At 44.5% G+C, this 18,286-nt stretch overlaps 2 protein-coding genes across 3 annotated transcripts; one reads left to right on the forward strand and one right to left on the reverse strand.

Moving 5' to 3' along the window:
- Nucleotides 1–1,807: 1,807 nt before the first annotated feature.
- On the reverse strand, nucleotides 1,808–4,472 carry ISCA2 (iron-sulfur cluster assembly 2). Of its 2 annotated transcripts, XR_014795897.1 has the most exons (5): nucleotides 4,338–4,472; nucleotides 3,993–4,095; nucleotides 3,798–3,913; nucleotides 2,859–3,331; nucleotides 1,808–1,850 (listed from the first exon to the last, which is right to left on the reverse strand). XR_014795897.1 is itself a non-coding variant. In XM_084893773.1 (4 exons), the coding sequence occupies exons 1-4, from the start codon at nucleotides 4,406–4,408 to the stop codon at nucleotides 3,157–3,159; spliced, it is 465 nt and encodes a 154-aa protein (XP_084749899.1). In that variant the 5' UTR covers nucleotides 4,409–4,472; the 3' UTR covers nucleotides 2,789–3,156. The 2 variants fall into 2 exon arrangements, 1 of the variants encoding a protein (XP_084749899.1); XM_084893773.1 differs by lacking the exon at nucleotides 1,808–1,850 and having other exon boundaries at nucleotides 2,789–3,331.
- A 115-nt stretch (nucleotides 4,473–4,587) lies between these two features.
- Nucleotides 4,588–13,870, forward strand: NPC2 (NPC intracellular cholesterol transporter 2). Its single transcript, XM_084893792.1, has 4 exons — nucleotides 4,588–4,922; nucleotides 8,844–8,951; nucleotides 10,899–11,071; nucleotides 13,161–13,870. Exons 1-4 carry the CDS (start codon nucleotides 4,838–4,840, stop codon nucleotides 13,245–13,247), a joined length of 453 nt encoding a protein of 150 aa, XP_084749918.1. The 5' UTR covers nucleotides 4,588–4,837; the 3' UTR covers nucleotides 13,248–13,870.
- Nucleotides 13,871–18,286: the final 4,416 nt, after the last annotated feature.

Genomic DNA, 18,286 nt, shown 5'->3' on the forward strand with positions numbered 1-18,286 from the left:
GGAATTTTTAAAAAGCAATCATTAATATGTCCTAGATACATAGAAAAGTAGAGTTTCCTGCTTGACACAAACATACAAAACCATAATGCTGCAGTGGACAGTGTTAGGCCCTGCCCACTGCAAGCTGTGTGCCATCAGCTCGGGGCCAGAGTTTAAGGGAGAGCTAGCCCATGACCATCAGTGCTGCCCACTTCTCTACACAGGATGGTCCTGCCAAATGTCACCCTTCTACTAGGATGCTTTATAACAAAAATAACAAAAGGCCAAAAGAATAGTACTCAGTTCTCAGGGGAAAAAAAAAAAAAAAAAAGAGTATTTTCTATTTTCTCCTAATCATAGAGAAGCAAAGGGAGGGTGGGAAACCTATAGTTTTCATGCCTCTAGTCTCTATCAATCACATAACTAAAGCACTATGCCACAAGGTAAGATCTGGACATTGGACAAGAGGCCTCCTCTTTGGAGCAACAACATAAGCTATTCACAACATAAAGCAGATCCAGGGCTCCCCTGCCTTTGTTCCTGCATTATTATGTTTTGCCAAGCAAAGGGTAGGCATGATGCCCCAGGCATTCACTAGCCTGCATATACAGTTAAATAAAATCAAGTCTGCAACAAATAGGGCCTTGATAACCTCCCTTTGAAAGTAAAGGGAGGCAAAAACAAACAAACAAACAAACACACCAACCTACCTTCCGATGCTAAAAGAGTATAAAGTTTTCCTAAATGAACTGCAGTGAGCAAAATTTGTGCAACTGTCGGCTGGCTTTTATGGCCTGCCAGGAAGAGGACATCTGGCCAGAAAGTGCCTGCAAAAGATCCTACAACTGTTTTACATTGCTGTTTATTCCCTCAAACTGCCCACTGTCCCCATGCCCTGTGCTCTCCAAAGGAGGCTTCTGGTTATCTGAGATTCCCCCATAAAGCTTTCTGTGTGAAATAGGTGATTTCTCCCAAATACACTTTCTAAACACAAAATTCCAGTTTTCCCACTATCAGTAGGTACTTACATATAGGCATTCTAAGAGACCTTGTTCTGCCTGATAAACCACTATAATTCAATGATTTACTTAGCTACTAATGCTATTATGCTTATGCTCACTATAAATTTTAAAATCAATAAATAACCCACACAAATATTCTGGAAGAATACTTCTAATACTTAAAATATAGCAAGATCTCTTTTCTGAGGGAGGATGAAAGGACTCAGACTGAGCTGAAAATATTGGGCCAGGTACTGGCAGCAATTTTCAATGTCTTGGCAAAGTTACACACAGATGCTTCCACGGTACACTGGTTTCTGCCTCCTCCCGTGAAAATCTGCTAAGAAATCTGCTCAGGTTTCTGAGTGTCCCCTTCTTCCCTCTTTGTACACATTGTCTACACACGATTGGTTTGTTTTTTCTAAGTCCTAGATTTTCCCATGTTAAATATGTAAGCATCTAAGTTCCTATCTCAGATACTTTGTCGTTAAAGTCTATTATTTCCATTCTTTAATGGTAAATTCTTTTATTGAATGACCTAAATTCTAATTCAGTCTAGAAATGGTCCAATCCAGCCCAGAAATGCACATTTTTGCTATAATGAACTTTTACTAGTAGGCTTTGGAAGAAAAGGTGGGTTTAACCAACAATTCTTCCAGAATCAACTTGAGTCAGTTTCCCAATATTAGCATTTATAAATCATTCATCATGGGGGTGGTATTTTGTCTTTTTTTAGTTGTCAGTCCATGCAATTCTGGACCCCCCAGGAGTCAGACACACACCACAACAATTTCTAGCCTATATAAATGCTATACTCAAATAAGTACTTTAACTTTTTTTTAATCCTCAAAGATATGTTTTTATTGATTTCTAGAGAGAAAGGGGGAGGGGAGGAAAGAGAGAAAGAGAAAGAGAGAGAGAGAAGAGAAGCATCAATTGGTTGCCTGACTGAACCCACACCCTAGATATATGCCCTGACCAGGAATTGAACCCAAAACTTTTTGGTGTATGGGACAATGAGCCACCCACCCAGGGCCCAAATAAGAACTTTAAAATTCATTGGAATTTGTGGCTTAAAATGCTTTTACTTCAATAATCCTAATAAATATATAGGATGCCCTGTTAAATTTAAATTTCAGATAAACGAAGAATTTTTAGTATGTCTCATACAGTATTTGGGACACACTTAAATTATTTACTGTTCATCTGAAATTCAAAATTTAACTGGGTATCCTGCACTTTATCTGGTAATTCAACCTAAAAGAAAATCCCTGAGTATCTATTATCTATTCCAACAAAGGGACCAGTTTCTTTTATGTGTGAGACCGAGGCGATTTACTCCATAAGGTAAGTGAAGCAACATATCCTTAAAAGATTCAGTCACTAAATGATCACAGAATCTTGAAATGTCTGTAGGAATGTGGAGGCTATTTTTCAAGTGATTACGGTATCAGTGGGAGTTGGGTCTGTTTTCTGAGTGATGGGCTTTTGATTTTGTGAATCTGAATTCTGAGTATGTAAGAGGGATAGAGGGGATAAATGGTGATGTAAAAAAATAAAATAAAATTTTAAAAATAAATAAAATAAAGAATTCTGAGTGTGATAAGAAAATCTATCTGTCCTGGCACATGGGAATTGGAGCATGAGCTGCATAGAAAATAAGAGTAAGTCAACTAGCACATTCAGGAAGGGTGAGATGAAGATGAGAATTTCAGTTGCCTTTCTCATCGTCTCTGGCCTAGTGATGAGTGTTCACGCTATTTTACCTGTGACTCTGATTGAAAACACAAGCAAATAGGACTTGCTTTAAAATGAAGCTTTTATACACAGTTATACATATATGTACAAGCAGCTCTGAAGACCAGACAAATAACTCACATTTTGGAACCTTGGAGGCTCTACAAATTACACTGGGTTTCAACTACTAGTCATTAAACCTTAGGTAACAGCATCTAAGCCTTGGCCTTAGAATTGTGCAGGAGAAATGAAGTCAAGAGTCAAGATTGCTTCACATTCTGAAAAAAAAAAAAATAGTGGCGAAACACAACACTCCTGGATTGTGGGAAATAAAATTGTGGGAGGGACATGATTGGAAGGAAACCACTAAAATTCCACTCATTCCAGGTTCCTCAAATTGGTACCAATGGCAGCCACCTCTGGGTCACCTGTCCTCTCATCAAAGCTTGACGGAGAAGGAAGAGCCACAGGAGCAGCCTTTCTCCGCTTGAGGGTTGTTCAGCACTTGAAATGAGCTCCGGATCAGCTCTTGGCAGAAGTCCACGTGGGCCCCTTTCACGAAGGCCAAGCTATCAGAGTCAACCACCACTCGTGCCCCACCCTGTTCAAATACCCTGGGAGGAAAAAAATAAACACACACACACACACACACACACACACACACACACAGGAGAAAAGCATTAATGACTGTCATAAACACCAAAAACATGACACTCTGAGCCCTGATGTGAGAGGGGTGCATTCTCAGTTTTCTGAAATAGAGGAAGCATTCCTTATTGCCTCCAAAAGGTGCTGATTTTGAGGCAAAAAGATTCAATGGAATGACTACTGGGAAATGTTTAGAAATTTAGACCTGGCATTTAATCCAGCCGAACTACCCTATGGACCCAGGAAGGCCAATCTTCCTCCTATAACTTGGTTCTTTTGAAACAAGACAAAACATCTTCACTTGTCTCCCACCCTGGTGTGGGAAAAGTGGTGTTACGCGTCTTGAGCAAACTTTTTACATTTGGAATAAAAGTGCAACTGAAACTAGACTCACGTTTATCCCTCCCACACACCCCTTCCCTTCCTCCTTGCCTGTCATCGGGGTTGATCACTGTATCCAGTGAAAATCTGTACTGGAATCCGGAGCATCCACCTCCCTCCACCTCCAGCCTGAGGAATTCTGCCCCTTGGGTGATTTCCAGGAGCCTCTGAAATGCAGGAAGAGGGGATCAGGAATGCCAGGCAACCGGAGACAAAAGGGTGGGCCCCGGGGAGGCCCCCACTCACCTGGACGCAGCTGTTGGTGATGTGGATCTGCCCTTCGCCAGCCTCGGGGCTGGAGGACGACGCTTCCCGAGGCACCGGAGGTCGGGCGGACGCCGCGAAGAACCTGCCACGAGGGAGGACGATGAGCCCACGAGCAGAGGGACACCTGGCGACCCCCACCTGGACAGCGTCCCGCCAAACCTGGCAACAACGCCCACAGCACTATCCTCACAACAAACCCGACGACCTCCACCAGGACAGCCTCGCGCCCCACCCTCACCTCCCCCCCGAGGACCTTCGTTTCCGCTTAGTCCTGGGAGTCACAAACCCGAACACACTCCCCCAGTGTCCTTTTGGACTTGGTACCTGCTCCTCCACCAGGGGGTGGCCGCTCGCAGGGCCGCCGCCGTTAGGGACAAGCCCCTGGCGGCCGCCATCTTCCTCAGCAAGCCCCGCCCCTCGCGTCTCCCCAATCCCCGACTCCTCCAGCGCCTCGGAGGCGGAACCTACAGAGACCCTGCCTCCGAGCGCGCCTATTGGGTGGTGCGAGAAGCGGAGACATTTCATTGGCTAGGAGCGCTCCCAACTGCGGAAGCGAGACTGCACCGACCGAGCCGGGAACGGAAGAGAGAGGCGGGGCGGAGATGTATCCCAGTCCTCTGTGTGGGCGGAGCCCGACTGGGGCCTGGGCCCAGCAGCCGGGGGCGGGGCGTGGGCGTGGGCGTGGGCGTGGGCGGGCCGAGGCCTTGTTTGCGGGTGTCGGGTCGCCGGATAGAGCTCCTCCCCGAGCCCCGCCCCGGCAGGTTTATCTTGTGATTCCGGCGGCCGCTTCTTCCTTCCCGGCGCTTGGAAGTCCCTGAGCAGCTATGTGTTACGTGGCCGCCGCCGCGTTCCTGCTCCTGGCGCTCAGCCCCTCCGCCCTGGCAGAGCCGGTGCGCTTCAAGGACTGCGGTGAGTCCCGGACCCGCCGCAGGTGCCGCGCTCTCGCCGGCGGGAGCCTCCTCCGCCGGAACCGCGCGCTGAGAGCCGAGCGAGGTGGGGCGGGTCCCCGTCGGCGGCCCGGCTCAGCCTCGGACCCCTCTGGGGGTGGGTCGGGGAGAAAGTGCCGTCCTCGAGGAAACGCGGCCTCTCACGGCGATGTCTCTGTCCTCGGAACGCGTGCGGGGAGTCCCTGGACGCCCCTGGCCATGGGTGGACCTCCTGCTGGAGTTTCCCTAAGTTTGTAGGGCGGACGGCTGGAGGTCCATGGACAGCGCGGCGGGGAGGGGAAGGGAGGGGAGCGGCGCAGAACTTTTTAGTTTTGCCTCGAACCGTGGGTGACCTCTCCCTTCCCACTCACTGTGTTTGCTTTTCTCTTTTAACCCAGCTTTTGCTGACAAGTCAAAAATCAGTTCTCCTTTTCACGATGAATTCCGTTAGCATTTCCTGGGGGCTGTGGAATGGTGTCATTTCTTCCTGCCTATGGATCTCGCGTTTCTGGCCGCAGCGTGTGACACATACCCCCCTCTCGCCGCTGTGGTTGGAGTCCTGTTGGGAAGTTAAAGGGGAGCCCGGGTGTAGAAGTTGTGAGTTCGTTCAGTCAGGTCTGTAGAGGCAATTGCTCCTGCTGAGCTTTTCTGGGGTGAAGAGATATATAATGATAAATGAACGGCACGAAACTGATTTTATATAATTTGTGAGCTGGGAGGAAACTTGGAGATCATATATAGTCAGTCATTGAATTCCAGAGATGGTAGGAAACTTAACCAAAGTAACAGAGTAGAATGGGGAACCAGCATAAGTTTGCTCCTGTATATCCAGTTCCCAAGTAATAGTAAATATTAATAAATACTTGTTGGAAAAGTAAATGAGAGGATACTCTTTCCACTGTCATCAAAATTCATGTTGAAGCAAAAGCAAAGTCGGGGGCTAGGGGAGACAGATTGATTAAGGAATAGACTGCTGATAGAACGAGGATACTAACACTTGAAAGGCAGGTTACTAACTTGCCCTCCATTAAATTTAGGGGCTAGTTTGGAGGAAGACGCTGCGTTCAACCCTCATAACCTGTTTTCTAGATGAGGAAAGATACATAGAATACCTTGCCCACATTCTCACAACTAGTGAGCAGTAAGAAACCAGTGTGTGTTTTTGAGCCACTTTAGGTTTCAGTGGTAACCTTGGGGGGGGGGGGGAATTAAATCCAAACATTGTTCTACTCCTTTGAAAAAAGCAGGTGTATACCTATGGCAAGAACTTCTTAAGGGAAGGAGAGTTTCCATTACAGATTTTCAATTTACTTTTGAATTGGGAAATACAATGTGAAAACTCTAGTGCCCACATCAAAAGTTTTTTGAGTTCGACTGTATGGCTTCTTTTCCCTGGAGTGGCATCTCCTCAAGTGAGAAATAGAGCCAAGCAAACGAGTTTTGCAATTTTTGCAGGTTAGGACCGCGGAGTTTGTTCTATTGACATTGGAAGTGCAAGAACCTCTTGTCGGCTGAAAAAGTGGATGAAGGAGCTACAAGTATTATCCTTTACTCAGTTCCTTCTGCATCATGTGACTCAGCCTTGAAAGAAGCAGGCAGAAAAGCTAAATTCAGAAAGCTTTGAATTTAATACTATAAGCACTGGTTTTCAATAGGTTGTTGATTAAAGTTCTGGATCTTCCCCTCTTAACCCCATTCCCCCAACTATAGAGGTTCTGAGAGAGTGGAACAGAGTGCTTAGAGAAGAGAATTCTTGAGGGTAGAGTTTGAGAACTTGGCCATGATGGGGAAGCAAGCTGGGGATGAGGTACTAGCTGGAGCAGAGTTGGTCAGTATGATGATTGTTACACCCAAGAGCAGACTCAGGCTGAGAAAGCAGAGGCCATCCACCTGAGCTGCTCAGTTCCTATCCTACAGGACGGCGCTAACCTGGTGACTATAAAGCAGATAACATGCTCTGAGCCTTCAGTTTGCTTTCTGTCTTCATGCATTCTACTTTAGAGACAGAGTGTTCTATCTCCTGGATCCATAATTTCCACCCACAAAGTATATTTGAGTTGAGATGCCCACCTTGTGTGGCAAAAGGGAACATGCTAATCCACCCAGGAGCAGCTATTCTAGATTAAATGTATGGACTGAATGCTGCTGTGATTAAAATAATTAGTAAAAAAAAATTATACAGTAGCTCCCCTTTATCCATGGGAAGTATGTTTTAAGAACTCCAGTGGATTTCTGAAGCCATGCATAGCACCGAACCCTATGTAAGGTGGGAAAAACTAGGTTTGCAGGTGTTCATATAGGAAATAATACAATAATTTATAAATAGTAATACAAGAATAAACTGTGTTTTGTGTACCTACAACCATAAACCTACTTTTGTTCCTCCTTCCCCCCGTATATGCCATGTTTTTTCCTATACATAGTAGTACATACCTTTTCACACAAAGGAAGCGCTATACAGCTTCTCTTTGGCATATATAAATATATGAATTGCCAGCATCACTACTCTTGTCCTTTGGGGACCATCTCATTATTAAGTAAAGTGAGGGTGCCTTGAACACAAGCCCTGTAATACGGGGACAGTCAGATGCTAAGTGCCTTGCTAAACAAAGGGGTGAGTCATGTCCTGGGTGACACATGCTATTCTCAATTTAAGACTTATGAATTGTTTCTTTCTGGAATTTTCCATTTAATCTTTTTGGACCACAGTTAACCTTGAGTAACTGAAACCGCAGAAGGAGAACCGTGGATAAAGGGAACATACTGCATAGCATGACTATGTTCCCACAGTAAGTAATGGAGCCATTGTTGAGATTAGTAAGATTTCAAACCCAGGCATCAGGTCTCAGTCTACCTCTCAGCAGTGGTGGCTGAATTGCAGAGCTTGCCCTTACTGTTACAGGCAGTGTTAACAGGCAGTTCACTTGCATTCTCTCCCACTCAGCTGTCCAGTATTGGGGCCTGAATGAGATGATGGGATTTTTAACGACTTGTACCTAACCGTTTCTGATCAAACATTTATGGTGAACAAACAGCACTTGCGTCCTTTTTCAGACTGAATTTTTTTTTTTTAAAGGACGCATACCTTGCTCCCAAAATACTTACTTTGAAGAACACAGGTTTCCAAAGTGGAGTGTACACATCTGTATATTGCAGATGAATGCTTAAAGTTCTTACTGGTGGGCGTATACAAAACTTGGAGATCACTAATTTAAAGAGATACCAATACTGGATTGAAAGATGGTGAGGGAGGGCAGTTTGGAAGCAGCCAGTGTCAAGATTCCAAATGGAAGCAGTAGTGCTGGGACTTGAGCCATCACTTGTATGTTATGTGTGTTGTTTTAAAATAGCCGAGACCGGTTTGGCTCAGTGGATGGAGCGTCGGCTTGGGGACCGAGGGGACCCGGGTTCGATTCCGGTCAAGGGCATGTACCTTGGTTGCGGGCATATCCCCAGTAGGGGGTGTGCAAGAGGCGGCTGGTCAATGACTCTCTCTCATCAATGTTTCTAGCTCTCTATCTCTCTCCCTTCCTCTCTGTACAAAATCAATAAAATATATATATATATATATATATATATATATATATTTTTTTTTTTTTTTTTTTTTTTTTTTTTTTTAATTAAAATACTGTGCGTGGTTGGGCTGCCCTGAGGGGTTGAGGGGAGGAACGGGGAGGGGGCGTGTGATTTTTCATGGTATAGACCTCCCAGGTTACAGAGCGGTGGAGTGGCTACTGGTATATAAACTTAATAATTTCCTTAATTCCCCTTCAGGCATCAAATATGAGTGGTTCCCTGGAGATCATTGGTGGTCAAGTAAGAAAAGAGCTTCTTCACATTAGGAAGGGACAGCCTATGTGCTTTATTTTTTCTCCTTTTTCAACTTATTTTTCTTCTTTTGCAGGTTCGGGGGTTGGAGTTATAAAGGAAGTGAATGTGATCCCGTGCCCCGTTCAGCCCTGCCATCTGCAGAAAGGACATTCTTATGCGGTCAATGTCACCTTCACCAGTAGTGAGTAAAAGTGGCTCCTGCCTTCAACTTCATCTTAAACATAACACCAGTCTCAAGTATTAGAATGAGCATGGGGATTGGGGAGGGGAATTGCAGTCAAGAATTCTGTGATGCCGTGCCCGGGCTGATTGGCAGACCCTGAACGGTGGGTGAAGGATTACTCTAACACGCGCTTCTGTGAAAGGGAGGGCTAAGGCACTACTTGGCTATCACCGCCGAGTACCCCTGTTCGCCTGCCTCCTCTGGCTTTTATTGTCATAACAGCTTGAACTAAAATCAGTCTCTAGATACAGTAAGTTTATAAGAATCCGTGAGAAAGTATGTGCTTCTATTAAGGTTGAGTCCTTAAAAACTAAACGTAGAGATTCTAGCAAAACACCCCGGGAGATCACACTTGTTTGGAAAAGTCAAGGTAAGAGCTGCCACCTTCGGCAAGGTCCCCTCAGAGAATCCTCCTTACAGACATTCCAACCAAATCCCGTGCTTCGCCACACTGTGACACCCTCACCCCCCTTCCAGCCTGTGTATGGCTAGGATTCGCTACATCCTTAAACATCCTTCTCATACGTGGTTCCCATATGCCTGTTTCCCAAACTCCAGACTCCCTCAAAGCAAAGAGATTTCCGTGTGTTCACAGGTGAGAGAAGGCAGCTCGGCTCTCTGTGCCCTATTTCGGACCATGGTGCGCAGTAGGCTTTTATGGAAATGACAGCTCTGTTTAGCTACAGAGTGCAGAGTATTAGTACAGACCCCGATTCTGTAGACTTTGGAACTCCTCCAAATGTTATTTTAGGCAATATACCTTCTAGCTGTTAAGTGTGTGTTCTTCCTCAGAATACAAGAGTAATTAATACTTAGGTTTAGGGAACTCGCTGGGGACCCAAGAAGCAATCAAGAAATCTGAGAAATTGCTTCAACTTCAAGAAATATTGAAACCTGTTGCTTTCTGGTACCACATTCATCACCTTCAGATTTCCAGGAATCTAGATAACTGCATAATCTTTATTTCTAGGAAGGTATCTACCCTGAATCCTTCTTTTATTTTCTATCCTTTGGAACTAGATTAGACAGTCTAATAAGAAATATCAAAGCACACTTTCCCATTGCACGGAAGACTGGAGAATGGGTCTTCCCGGCTGAGCTGAAGGAGCAGACCAGAGCAGACTGGCAGGAAGCAGAGCAAAGCAGACATGGAGGTGCAGAGCAGAGCTGATTAGCACCCAGAAAGCAGAGCCAGTACTCGCGATCTGCAGAATGACCTAACAGCTCATAATTCTGGTTGCCCTTATTTTATTATATTTATTCCGCCTACCCATCTTTTTATGTGGAAGGTAGAACTTAGCAAGAAATGCACCTCTTTCCAATCTTACCCAGTTTCTAAATATTCATGGCGTGTATATAGATTCTGTATTCCTTCTTTCTGCATTGCCTCCTATTTTATTCTGAATTTCTAATGGAATCCTTTGTGTGGGAGTATTTGAGAATTTAGAGGCCAGTCTCCTAAAACTCTTTAGAATACATAATCCACTTTGACAGAAGCTGATGGAAGTAGTAAATAGAAAGTTAATGGCCAAAATTCAATTACTTTATTGAATGAGATTATTATTTTCCCAGTAGCTCTGATTCTCCTGAGAAACTATGAAAGGCAGGGAGGGGCAAGGTTGGATAAAGAGCAAAGAAAACAATTCTCTGTGTTTTTTGCACTGACACCCTTTGTTGTTGTTGTTGCGTAATTCAGTAATTTTTCAAGTTTTGCAGTGAATGCTTGCTCTGCATTCACAGAGGGTACAAAGCATAACTACAAAGAGAAATAGGCCCTAGGAATGAAGAGCTGCAAACGTTACGATTTGCTATCATAGCAATGCTGTTGCTTGAGAATATATCTGAATTTTTATTTAGAGTTTAGAAATAGGCTGTTTCTACCACTATTCTCTTTTTTCTCCTCAGGTACTCAGTCTCAAGGGAGCAAAGCCGTGGTACATGGCATCGTGATGGGCGTCCCCATTGCCTTTGCCATTCCTGAGCCTGACGGTTGTAAGAGTGGAGTCACCTGCCCCATCGAAAAAAACAAGACTTACAACTACATAGCCAAACTGCCAGTGAAGAGTGCGTACCCCTCAGTAAGTGGCCTTGTTGTTGAGGACACTGGAGATAGATAGCTTGGGGTGGGGCAGTGGGGGACAGGAAGAAAAGAGTGGAGTGGAGTCCTACTCTGAAGGAAAAGTGCCTGAGGGAAGGAGATAAGTTGGAGTGTTAGGAATCACAAGATGCACAGATATTTTTTAGTGCCATTGGTTCTTTGTCTATAGTCTAATGGATAGCCATTTTTATACACGATATTTCATTGGACCACTCTTTGTAGAGATGGTATTATCCCTTTTTTACAGATGAAGAAATTTGAGGCTCCAGTATTATGCAATATGAACAGAGTCCACTCTGCAAAGAAATATTACAGCTTAGTCTTAGAGCCAGGTCTTGTGATTTCAAAACCTGTAAAGTGTCAAAAGATTTTAGCCAGCTATCAAGTAATTCAAGATTTCACGTTGTCATAGCATTATCATCAGAAAATCTAGGTTTCTTCATTAATCTGTTAACAAGAGAGAAGTAGCTTGTTAGGTCCATAGGAGAGAAGTAGCTTTTTCCACTCTTCTTTCTGCCTTCTTTCTAACCCTAACCCTTACCCTAACCCTCTACCTATCTCTGCTAGGTTCATAGCAGAGAAATAGCTTTTTCCACTCTTTCTGCCTTCTTTCTAACTCTAACCCTAGCCCTCTACCTACCTTCACCTCTGACTCCCCTGCTATGCCTACTTTTTCTTCTACTAAACATTCATAAGATAGAGCCTGCTAGAATGGACCTGTATTAAAAATATGTATCTTGAAAAGAATGGAGGAAATAAAGGGATTACTTTTTTCCAATCAAATAGAACCCAGGAGCAATCTGGCCATTTATTTTCTAGAAATGGCAAGTAATTAAGAACATCCTAAAAAGTCTCTAATGTAGGGAGTCCATGTGTAAGAGATGTCAGAGACCCTACAGGTTTATAGATTAATATGCAAAGTAGCCTTATAATTGTGGGCGTTTCAGAGCCTCAGTTATTTATACAGAGTATCTAGTTAGGGTCTGATACATAGTAGGCACTTTCTATGTGGTAGTTATTAAGGGAATTAAATTTATTTGAAAAACAGCTTAAGCTATGTTAATGTAAGCACTAAGGGAAACAGTAGTTAATGTGTACTTGTTCTTAAAAAACTTACAAACCAAGTTTAGAGAAACCTGGGTATCACTGTCATTCAAATGTTTTGTAAGCAGTTGAGTACAAAAGAGAGGAAAAAACAAGAAAGCTAATGTCCATATAAGAAAGGACTGGCTAAGTGTCAGTAATTTATTAAGAACTAAAAAAAAAAAAAAAAAAAGAACTAGAAGGGACAGCTTATAGCATGAGTATAGCAAGCCAAGGCAGAGATCTCTAATGAGATATAAAATAAAAATGTAGTTTAAGCCTTGGCCTCTGTGGCTCTTTTGGTTGGAGCTTCATCCTGTACACCAAAAGGTCTCGGGTTAAATCTCCAGTCAGGGTACGTGTGGGAGACAACCAATCAGTGTTTCTCTCACACATCAGTCCCTATCTCTCTCTCTCTCTCTCTCTCTCTCTCTCTCTCTCTCTCTCTCTCTCTCTCTCTCTCTCTCCCCCCCCCCCCCCCTTTCTCTAAAATCAATTTTTTAAAAAGCAGTTTAGAGAATTTAACTGAAACCATATGCTACAAGGGTTGTTGTTCCTGAAATTATTCAAATGACAGTAAACTTCTTTGGATATCCTTTCTGCTTTGATAGCTTAATAAGTAAATTTCCTTATACTTAATGATCTCTGCTCTTCATGGTTACAGTTGGAAAAAGCTGAATCAGATTGCCAAATACAAGAGAAATTGTCTAAGTGTAAAATTTATTTTTTATGTAAACCTTCATTTATGGAAAAAAAGGCTTTAGAAATTATATTTGATAAGTTAACTAGGTTTAAGTTATCTAAAGTTTAAATACACAGGCTGTGCCCACTTCCCAAACAGCTTTCCTGATGCTATGACTTAAGAAAAAATGCATGAGGAATTAGGCAGTTTATTTTACTGTACTCCTAGGATTCATAGTTAAACCAGTGCTGATTGAGATGAGATCCTAGTTTCATTTTTCCCAATTCTTCTTCTCTTTCTCCAGATAAAACTGGTGGTGAAGTGGGAACTTCGGGATGACAAAGACCAGAGTCTCTTCTGCTGGGAAATCCCAGTACAGCTTGAAAACTAGAGCTAGTTGATGCCAGTACGTCTGTCTGGGGATGAGAGCATGAGTGGGGGGAGGAGAGGAGAAAGCAAGTCTAACCTAAATCAGTGCCAAAAGAGGAAAGGAATTTCTAAACTACTGTTTATGCCTCTCAGCCTCCAACTGTATCTCAGACACTGTTTCCGGAGAGCTTAGAACTGCTGCCCTGGTAATATATTTTGTAAAAGGGTTGAAGGAGAGAAGAGCGTGTGTAGGGGTTGGTTTAATTGTCTTCAGTGTTTTATGCTGTTGGAATAAGGAGGGTCCAGCCGAGTGAGGTTCTTAGGGATATTAGATAACCTGCCCTGGGGTTAATTGGCCCTCTTAGCGGAGGACAGGTTCCAAACCACATTCCTCTAGCTGGGGTTTTACATCTCCAAGTGCCTCATTGAGTTCAGTGCATCACTGAGTCGGCCACAAGCCTGCTGACTCTTGACAGCGCCTCCAGCTCCACTGCCTCAACAGTAATGACTTGGTCTCCAGTGGCGTCCCGCGTTTCAGCAGAGAGGGAGGTGGTCTGCGACAGAAACTCAACTGGTTCTCCGTGGTTATCTCATTTCTCCTTTTTGTCTTAGGTGGTTTTCATTAAATTCAACACTTGATTAGCAGATGTTTGGTTTTTGGTGTGGTTCTTTTTTGAACATTAATTTGACTTCTTTGTGCACCTGGAATTGTCCCTTGGAGTAAATAAAAGCTTGGCAGTCTCTGCATTTGTGCTTAGGTCACCTGCTTCCTTCAGAGAATTTCCCCAGACGCGTGGAAGGTGGATACTCAGGCCCATGGTCCCAGAGAGCAGTAAAGACACAGCTCTCAGAAACTTCCGTTTGCCCCTTCTTGCCCAGTTAGACCTCACCTATCTACTAGTATTTTGTAGAAAGTGACCTTGTTCTGCTTTATTTGCATAATCTTATACCACCAAGTGGTATAAGCCGTGAAAGCCAACATCACCTAGTTGAATAACAACATCTGAAAGGTCGAGGGAACTGAATTGAAGCGGGAGGGGGTGGTGAGCAGTTTGGTTGCAAGTTGGCGTGAAGCGTAGTATTATAGTTTTTTGGGAACCTTCCACGAGGCAAGCCTGGAAGCTTAAAAATGACACGTGAAGTTGCAAGTAATGGCTACATTAATTAAATCTTGTTAATTCCTGCTTTTGAAGTACAAGTGTAATCATGGGAACATAGATTTTGCTGCCCGTTTTAATCAGTGTACTGCCAGTCAGCTTGTAGCCGTCACGGGGAGCACCTGCTAGTCCCAGTGAGTTGAGTAATGTGGACCTTGAAAGGCTTACCTGTTTGTGGTTAGGGTGTTTGTACAGTAAATAAGTCATTTGGTCCAGTTCTTTTCACCCCACTCATTTCACTTGGGATCTCTTTGGCTGGTGAGTTTCCCAGGAAAGCCACCAGGGGACAGCCAGGGATTGGGAATAAAGTTATTCAACAGCCAAGATATTCTAGTTAACTCCCGGAGCCATTCAACCACTGTCCTCTGAAGCTAAGACCTTTTGTGTATCCCATCACATGGTGACCAGAGGGACAGCCCACACTGCCTCCCCTTGACGAACCCTGGGTATGTCAGACTTGTAAGAATTCCAAAGGGATTCTGTGGTCACCAGCTTCAGAATGCCAGTAGCTGGATCCTGGCTTCCCCAATTAAAAAGACCACCAGTGCGATCTTTATAAATCCCTGTGCTCTCAAGTGCTTCAGTCTCTTACCTGTTAAATAGGGATAATTACAATAGGGCTCTGAGGATTAAATGAAAGGATGCATGTAAAACATGTAGAATGATCCCTGGCGCATAGCACAGACTTAGTACCTGTTAGCAGTTACTCTGGGAGACAGGCATTGCTCTTCACCTAGAAATATCAGGAATGTCAAATTCAGTCTGCTGTGAGGTATGTCACCTTGGAAAGATGAGGCTGTCCTCTGTGCACGGAACTCTGTGAGGGGCCCAGGAAAGCTCAGTTCTCGGGCGTGTCTGCTCTCTTCCCCGTCCCCAGGAGACTCTTCATGTCATTGAGCTCCTTAGAGGCTAAAGGCTACCCGCCCTGCACTTCATACTCCCACCTTCATCTGGGACTCGACAGAAGAATAGTTCCGCTAACCTGGACCCTTCAGTCAGAGCAGAAGGGTAACACGACAGCTTATACCTGCTTACCGGCCAATGTGAGGCCACGTGGATCCAGCAGCGGTGAGCTAGTTAGTGCTCCTGTGGGGGGATTAGTTTGAAAGGTCATCTTCAGTACAGATTGTTCACAGGTGCCCCCGGAGTCATTAAAACATGGAGAAGCACTGAATCTCAGGCTGTATAAAAAAGGTCATGTTCTTTCCAGCGAGAGTCTCATACTTTTCTCGTTCACTGAGCAAGCCACGGAGGCTTAAACATCTCTCCTGTATGAATTCCAGACTCTAATCATTAAAAAATAATAATAATAAATGAGAGGCACCCCTGCTGACGGAGTAAAGGGAGCACAATACCTAATATCCCCAGTTTGGTGGAGTGCTAGGTGGGAGGCCTGGCATTTAGTCACATCAGGCCAATAAAAAGCAAAAAGCATGGAATAATTTCCAGTCCTTGGTTTTGAAATCTCAGTTGACTTCTTAAGGGAAACAAATTCATCTTAATGATGCTTTGCAAAGGTTGATAAAACAGTCTGTTCTCTGAGAACACCCACAATGTAGGGAGGGTGGCTGGACACAGGTGAGGTTCAGGCTCAGGGAAAATGATCTAGAAATAGCCATTCACATCAGATAATCCAAAAAGCCAGTGTTGCTTACGTGACTGGGTTGGTTATGAGGACAGGGTTGTGGTACACAGGAAGAGCCTGACCCAGAGGAAAGCGTAATGTGTGAGAAATGTCACCATCATAATAGTCATCTTTGACAAGTGGTTTTCCCACGAGCCCTTTGGAGAAAACACAGAACAGGAACTAGGGTTTTGGGTGTTTAAAGACCTGGGATACTCAGTTTAGGGGTTTGTGTGTGTGTGTGTGTGTGTGTGTGTGTGTGTGATGGGATGGGCAGTGGTGTGTGACCTGAGTTTGAAAGTGGCGCTGGATCTCCACAGATGCTGCCTTAAAGAATCATTAGACAAGTTGAGTCATTTTGGGTGGTTGTGTCTTTTTCTTTCTAAGAAGAGAATCTCCTGGCCTATCCCTTGAATTCTAAACTGAATCCTATTCATTTACAGCTGTCAGTTGACTAGCAACTAAATGGTCTGGGTGTTGGTTGCCATGGAAACAGTTAAAAGTCCCATTGCTATGGGAACCTACCATGCTCTCGATATCAGGGGTTTGGTTCCAAAAAAGTGGAGGGGAAGGCAGAGGGTGGAGCTCAGAAGATGGGCTGTGTAGTTGGCCGGTCGGTCCCGGAAGAGAGTGAGCAGTGTGGTGAGCCTCGCCAGCCCCCTACGCAAGAAGAGCAGGGACTTGTCCCCCTTTCTGTGGCATTCCCCACCTGTCCTCTGCTCATTGCCACAAGGAAGCCACAGAGCTCAGATGTTTGCTATCCCAAACGGAGAGTAAGGGCAGGAGATCCTGGGGTGCTCCTAGCATGCCCGTGCTCCTCCTCCTCATCGGCTTACGCTCCGAGAGGAAAGTCTTGGTTCCTCTCTGCATGGAAGCCTGTTCTCCACACATCGTGTGTCTCAGATGAGCAGCCGGGAGGTGAAAGAGTCCGCTTAGCTTTGACCGCCAGTGGGTCAGGCTGATAAGGAGCCTGGCAGACAAAATGGATGGCTGCTGGCCTTGAACACGGCAGAGACGCTGGGGCTTCCAGGGGAAGATGCAGAAGGACAGGCAGGCTACAGTAGTCTCTGTTTGCAGCTCTCAAACCCCTGCGCACCCACATGCCTCTATCACAAAAGGGGGTGCTGCAAATGGCATAAATATGAAAGACAGGTTTGACAGGGGCTCTCAGAGGATGCACACAATAACTGGAAGGTTCTTTTCTGGGTTTTGCAATCAAGGGAAATAACTGTCATCCGTGTTGAGTGGTAAGACGACCTGCTGAAACAAAGAGAAAGCATTCTAGTTTTCTCCACATTGAAGAGATTGGGCTCAATAACCTCTAGAGCTGCTGTCAGAACTAATAGCTTCTGATTCGTTGAGACTGTCAACAAAAGAACACCCAGCCTATAGGAAAGTTTTATTCGAGTTGATTTGAACCAAATTTTAAGGACATGCCAAGAAGCAAGATGTCAAAGGATGGAGAAAATGCTCCCCAAATAGCAAGTGTTTACAGCTTATTTTATATATTTGCAGCTTATTTTATACATTGGAGTCGAAGGAGAAAATGTAAGGAAGGTTACAGGAAATCCATTGGTGGTAGGTTAAGGAAGCAAAGCGGGGGGAAATCTGTAAAATTGGATAAAAAACAAAATGGAGCCGGGACCAGTTTGGCTCAGTGGATAGAGCGTCGGCTTGGGGACTGAAGGGTCCCGGGTACAATTCTGGTCAAGAGCATGTGCCTTGGTTGCGAACACATCCCCAGTGGGGGGTGTGCAAGAGGCAGCTGATCGATGATTCTCTCTCATCAATGTTTCTAACTCTCTATCCCTCTCTCTTCCTCTCTGTGAAAAATCAATAAAATATATTTTTTTTAAAAATGGAGAAACACCTGCTTTATTCACATCAGTGGGCACAGGATAGTTAACATTTATAGCACATGGAGATGGTATGTGGGGAACAAGATAACAATGCGGCCTTGTGCTTTTGCATTGAGGGGTCTAGAAAAGAAAATTACTCGGACATTTCAAAGGCAGGTTATCTTACATGCATAAGAGCAGTGGACAGAGCTCAGTTATGGTGAAAACTGGCCTTTGCTAAGGAAGCGATAGGCCTGGGGCGTGACTGCCTGCCATAGTCTGCCCAGTCAGGAGTTTAGGATCAGACCATCAGTGTGGTTTTTTGGTCATTGGGCTTGTCAGGTATCCCAGATAGTGCCCAGGTTTGCGACCTAGTCCCTTTTTCATTCAGGAAGACACTGAAGGGGAGTTTGGACACCAGGGGCAAGCAAACACAGACTAA

This window comes from Pipistrellus hanaki, assembly GCF_964339955.1.
Source record: "Pipistrellus hanaki genome assembly, chromosome: 1".
NCBI lineage: Eukaryota > Metazoa > Chordata > Mammalia > Chiroptera > Vespertilionidae > Pipistrellus > Pipistrellus hanaki.

Coding starts and splice junctions, on each gene's coding strand:
- ISCA2 (XM_084893773.1), bottom strand. CDS start 4,408: ATGGCGGCCGCCAGGGGCTTGTCCCTAACGGCGGCGGCCCTGCGAGCG. Junction 4,096..4,337: donor ACCCCCTGGTGGAGGAGCAG/GTACCAAGTCCA, acceptor CCCTCGTGGCAG/GTTCTTCGCGGCGTCCGCCC. Junction 3,332..3,797: donor GTGATCAACCCCGATGACAG/GCAAGGAGGAAG, acceptor TTTTCCTCCCAG/GGTATTTGAACAGGGTGGGG.
- NPC2 (XM_084893792.1), top strand. CDS start 4,838: ATGTGTTACGTGGCCGCCGCCGCGTTCCTGCTCCTGGCGCTCAGCCCC. Junction 8,952..10,898: donor CAATGTCACCTTCACCAGTA/GTGAGTAAAAGT, acceptor TTTTCTCCTCAG/GTACTCAGTCTCAAGGGAGC. Junction 11,072..13,160: donor TGAAGAGTGCGTACCCCTCA/GTAAGTGGCCTT, acceptor CTCTTTCTCCAG/ATAAAACTGGTGGTGAAGTG.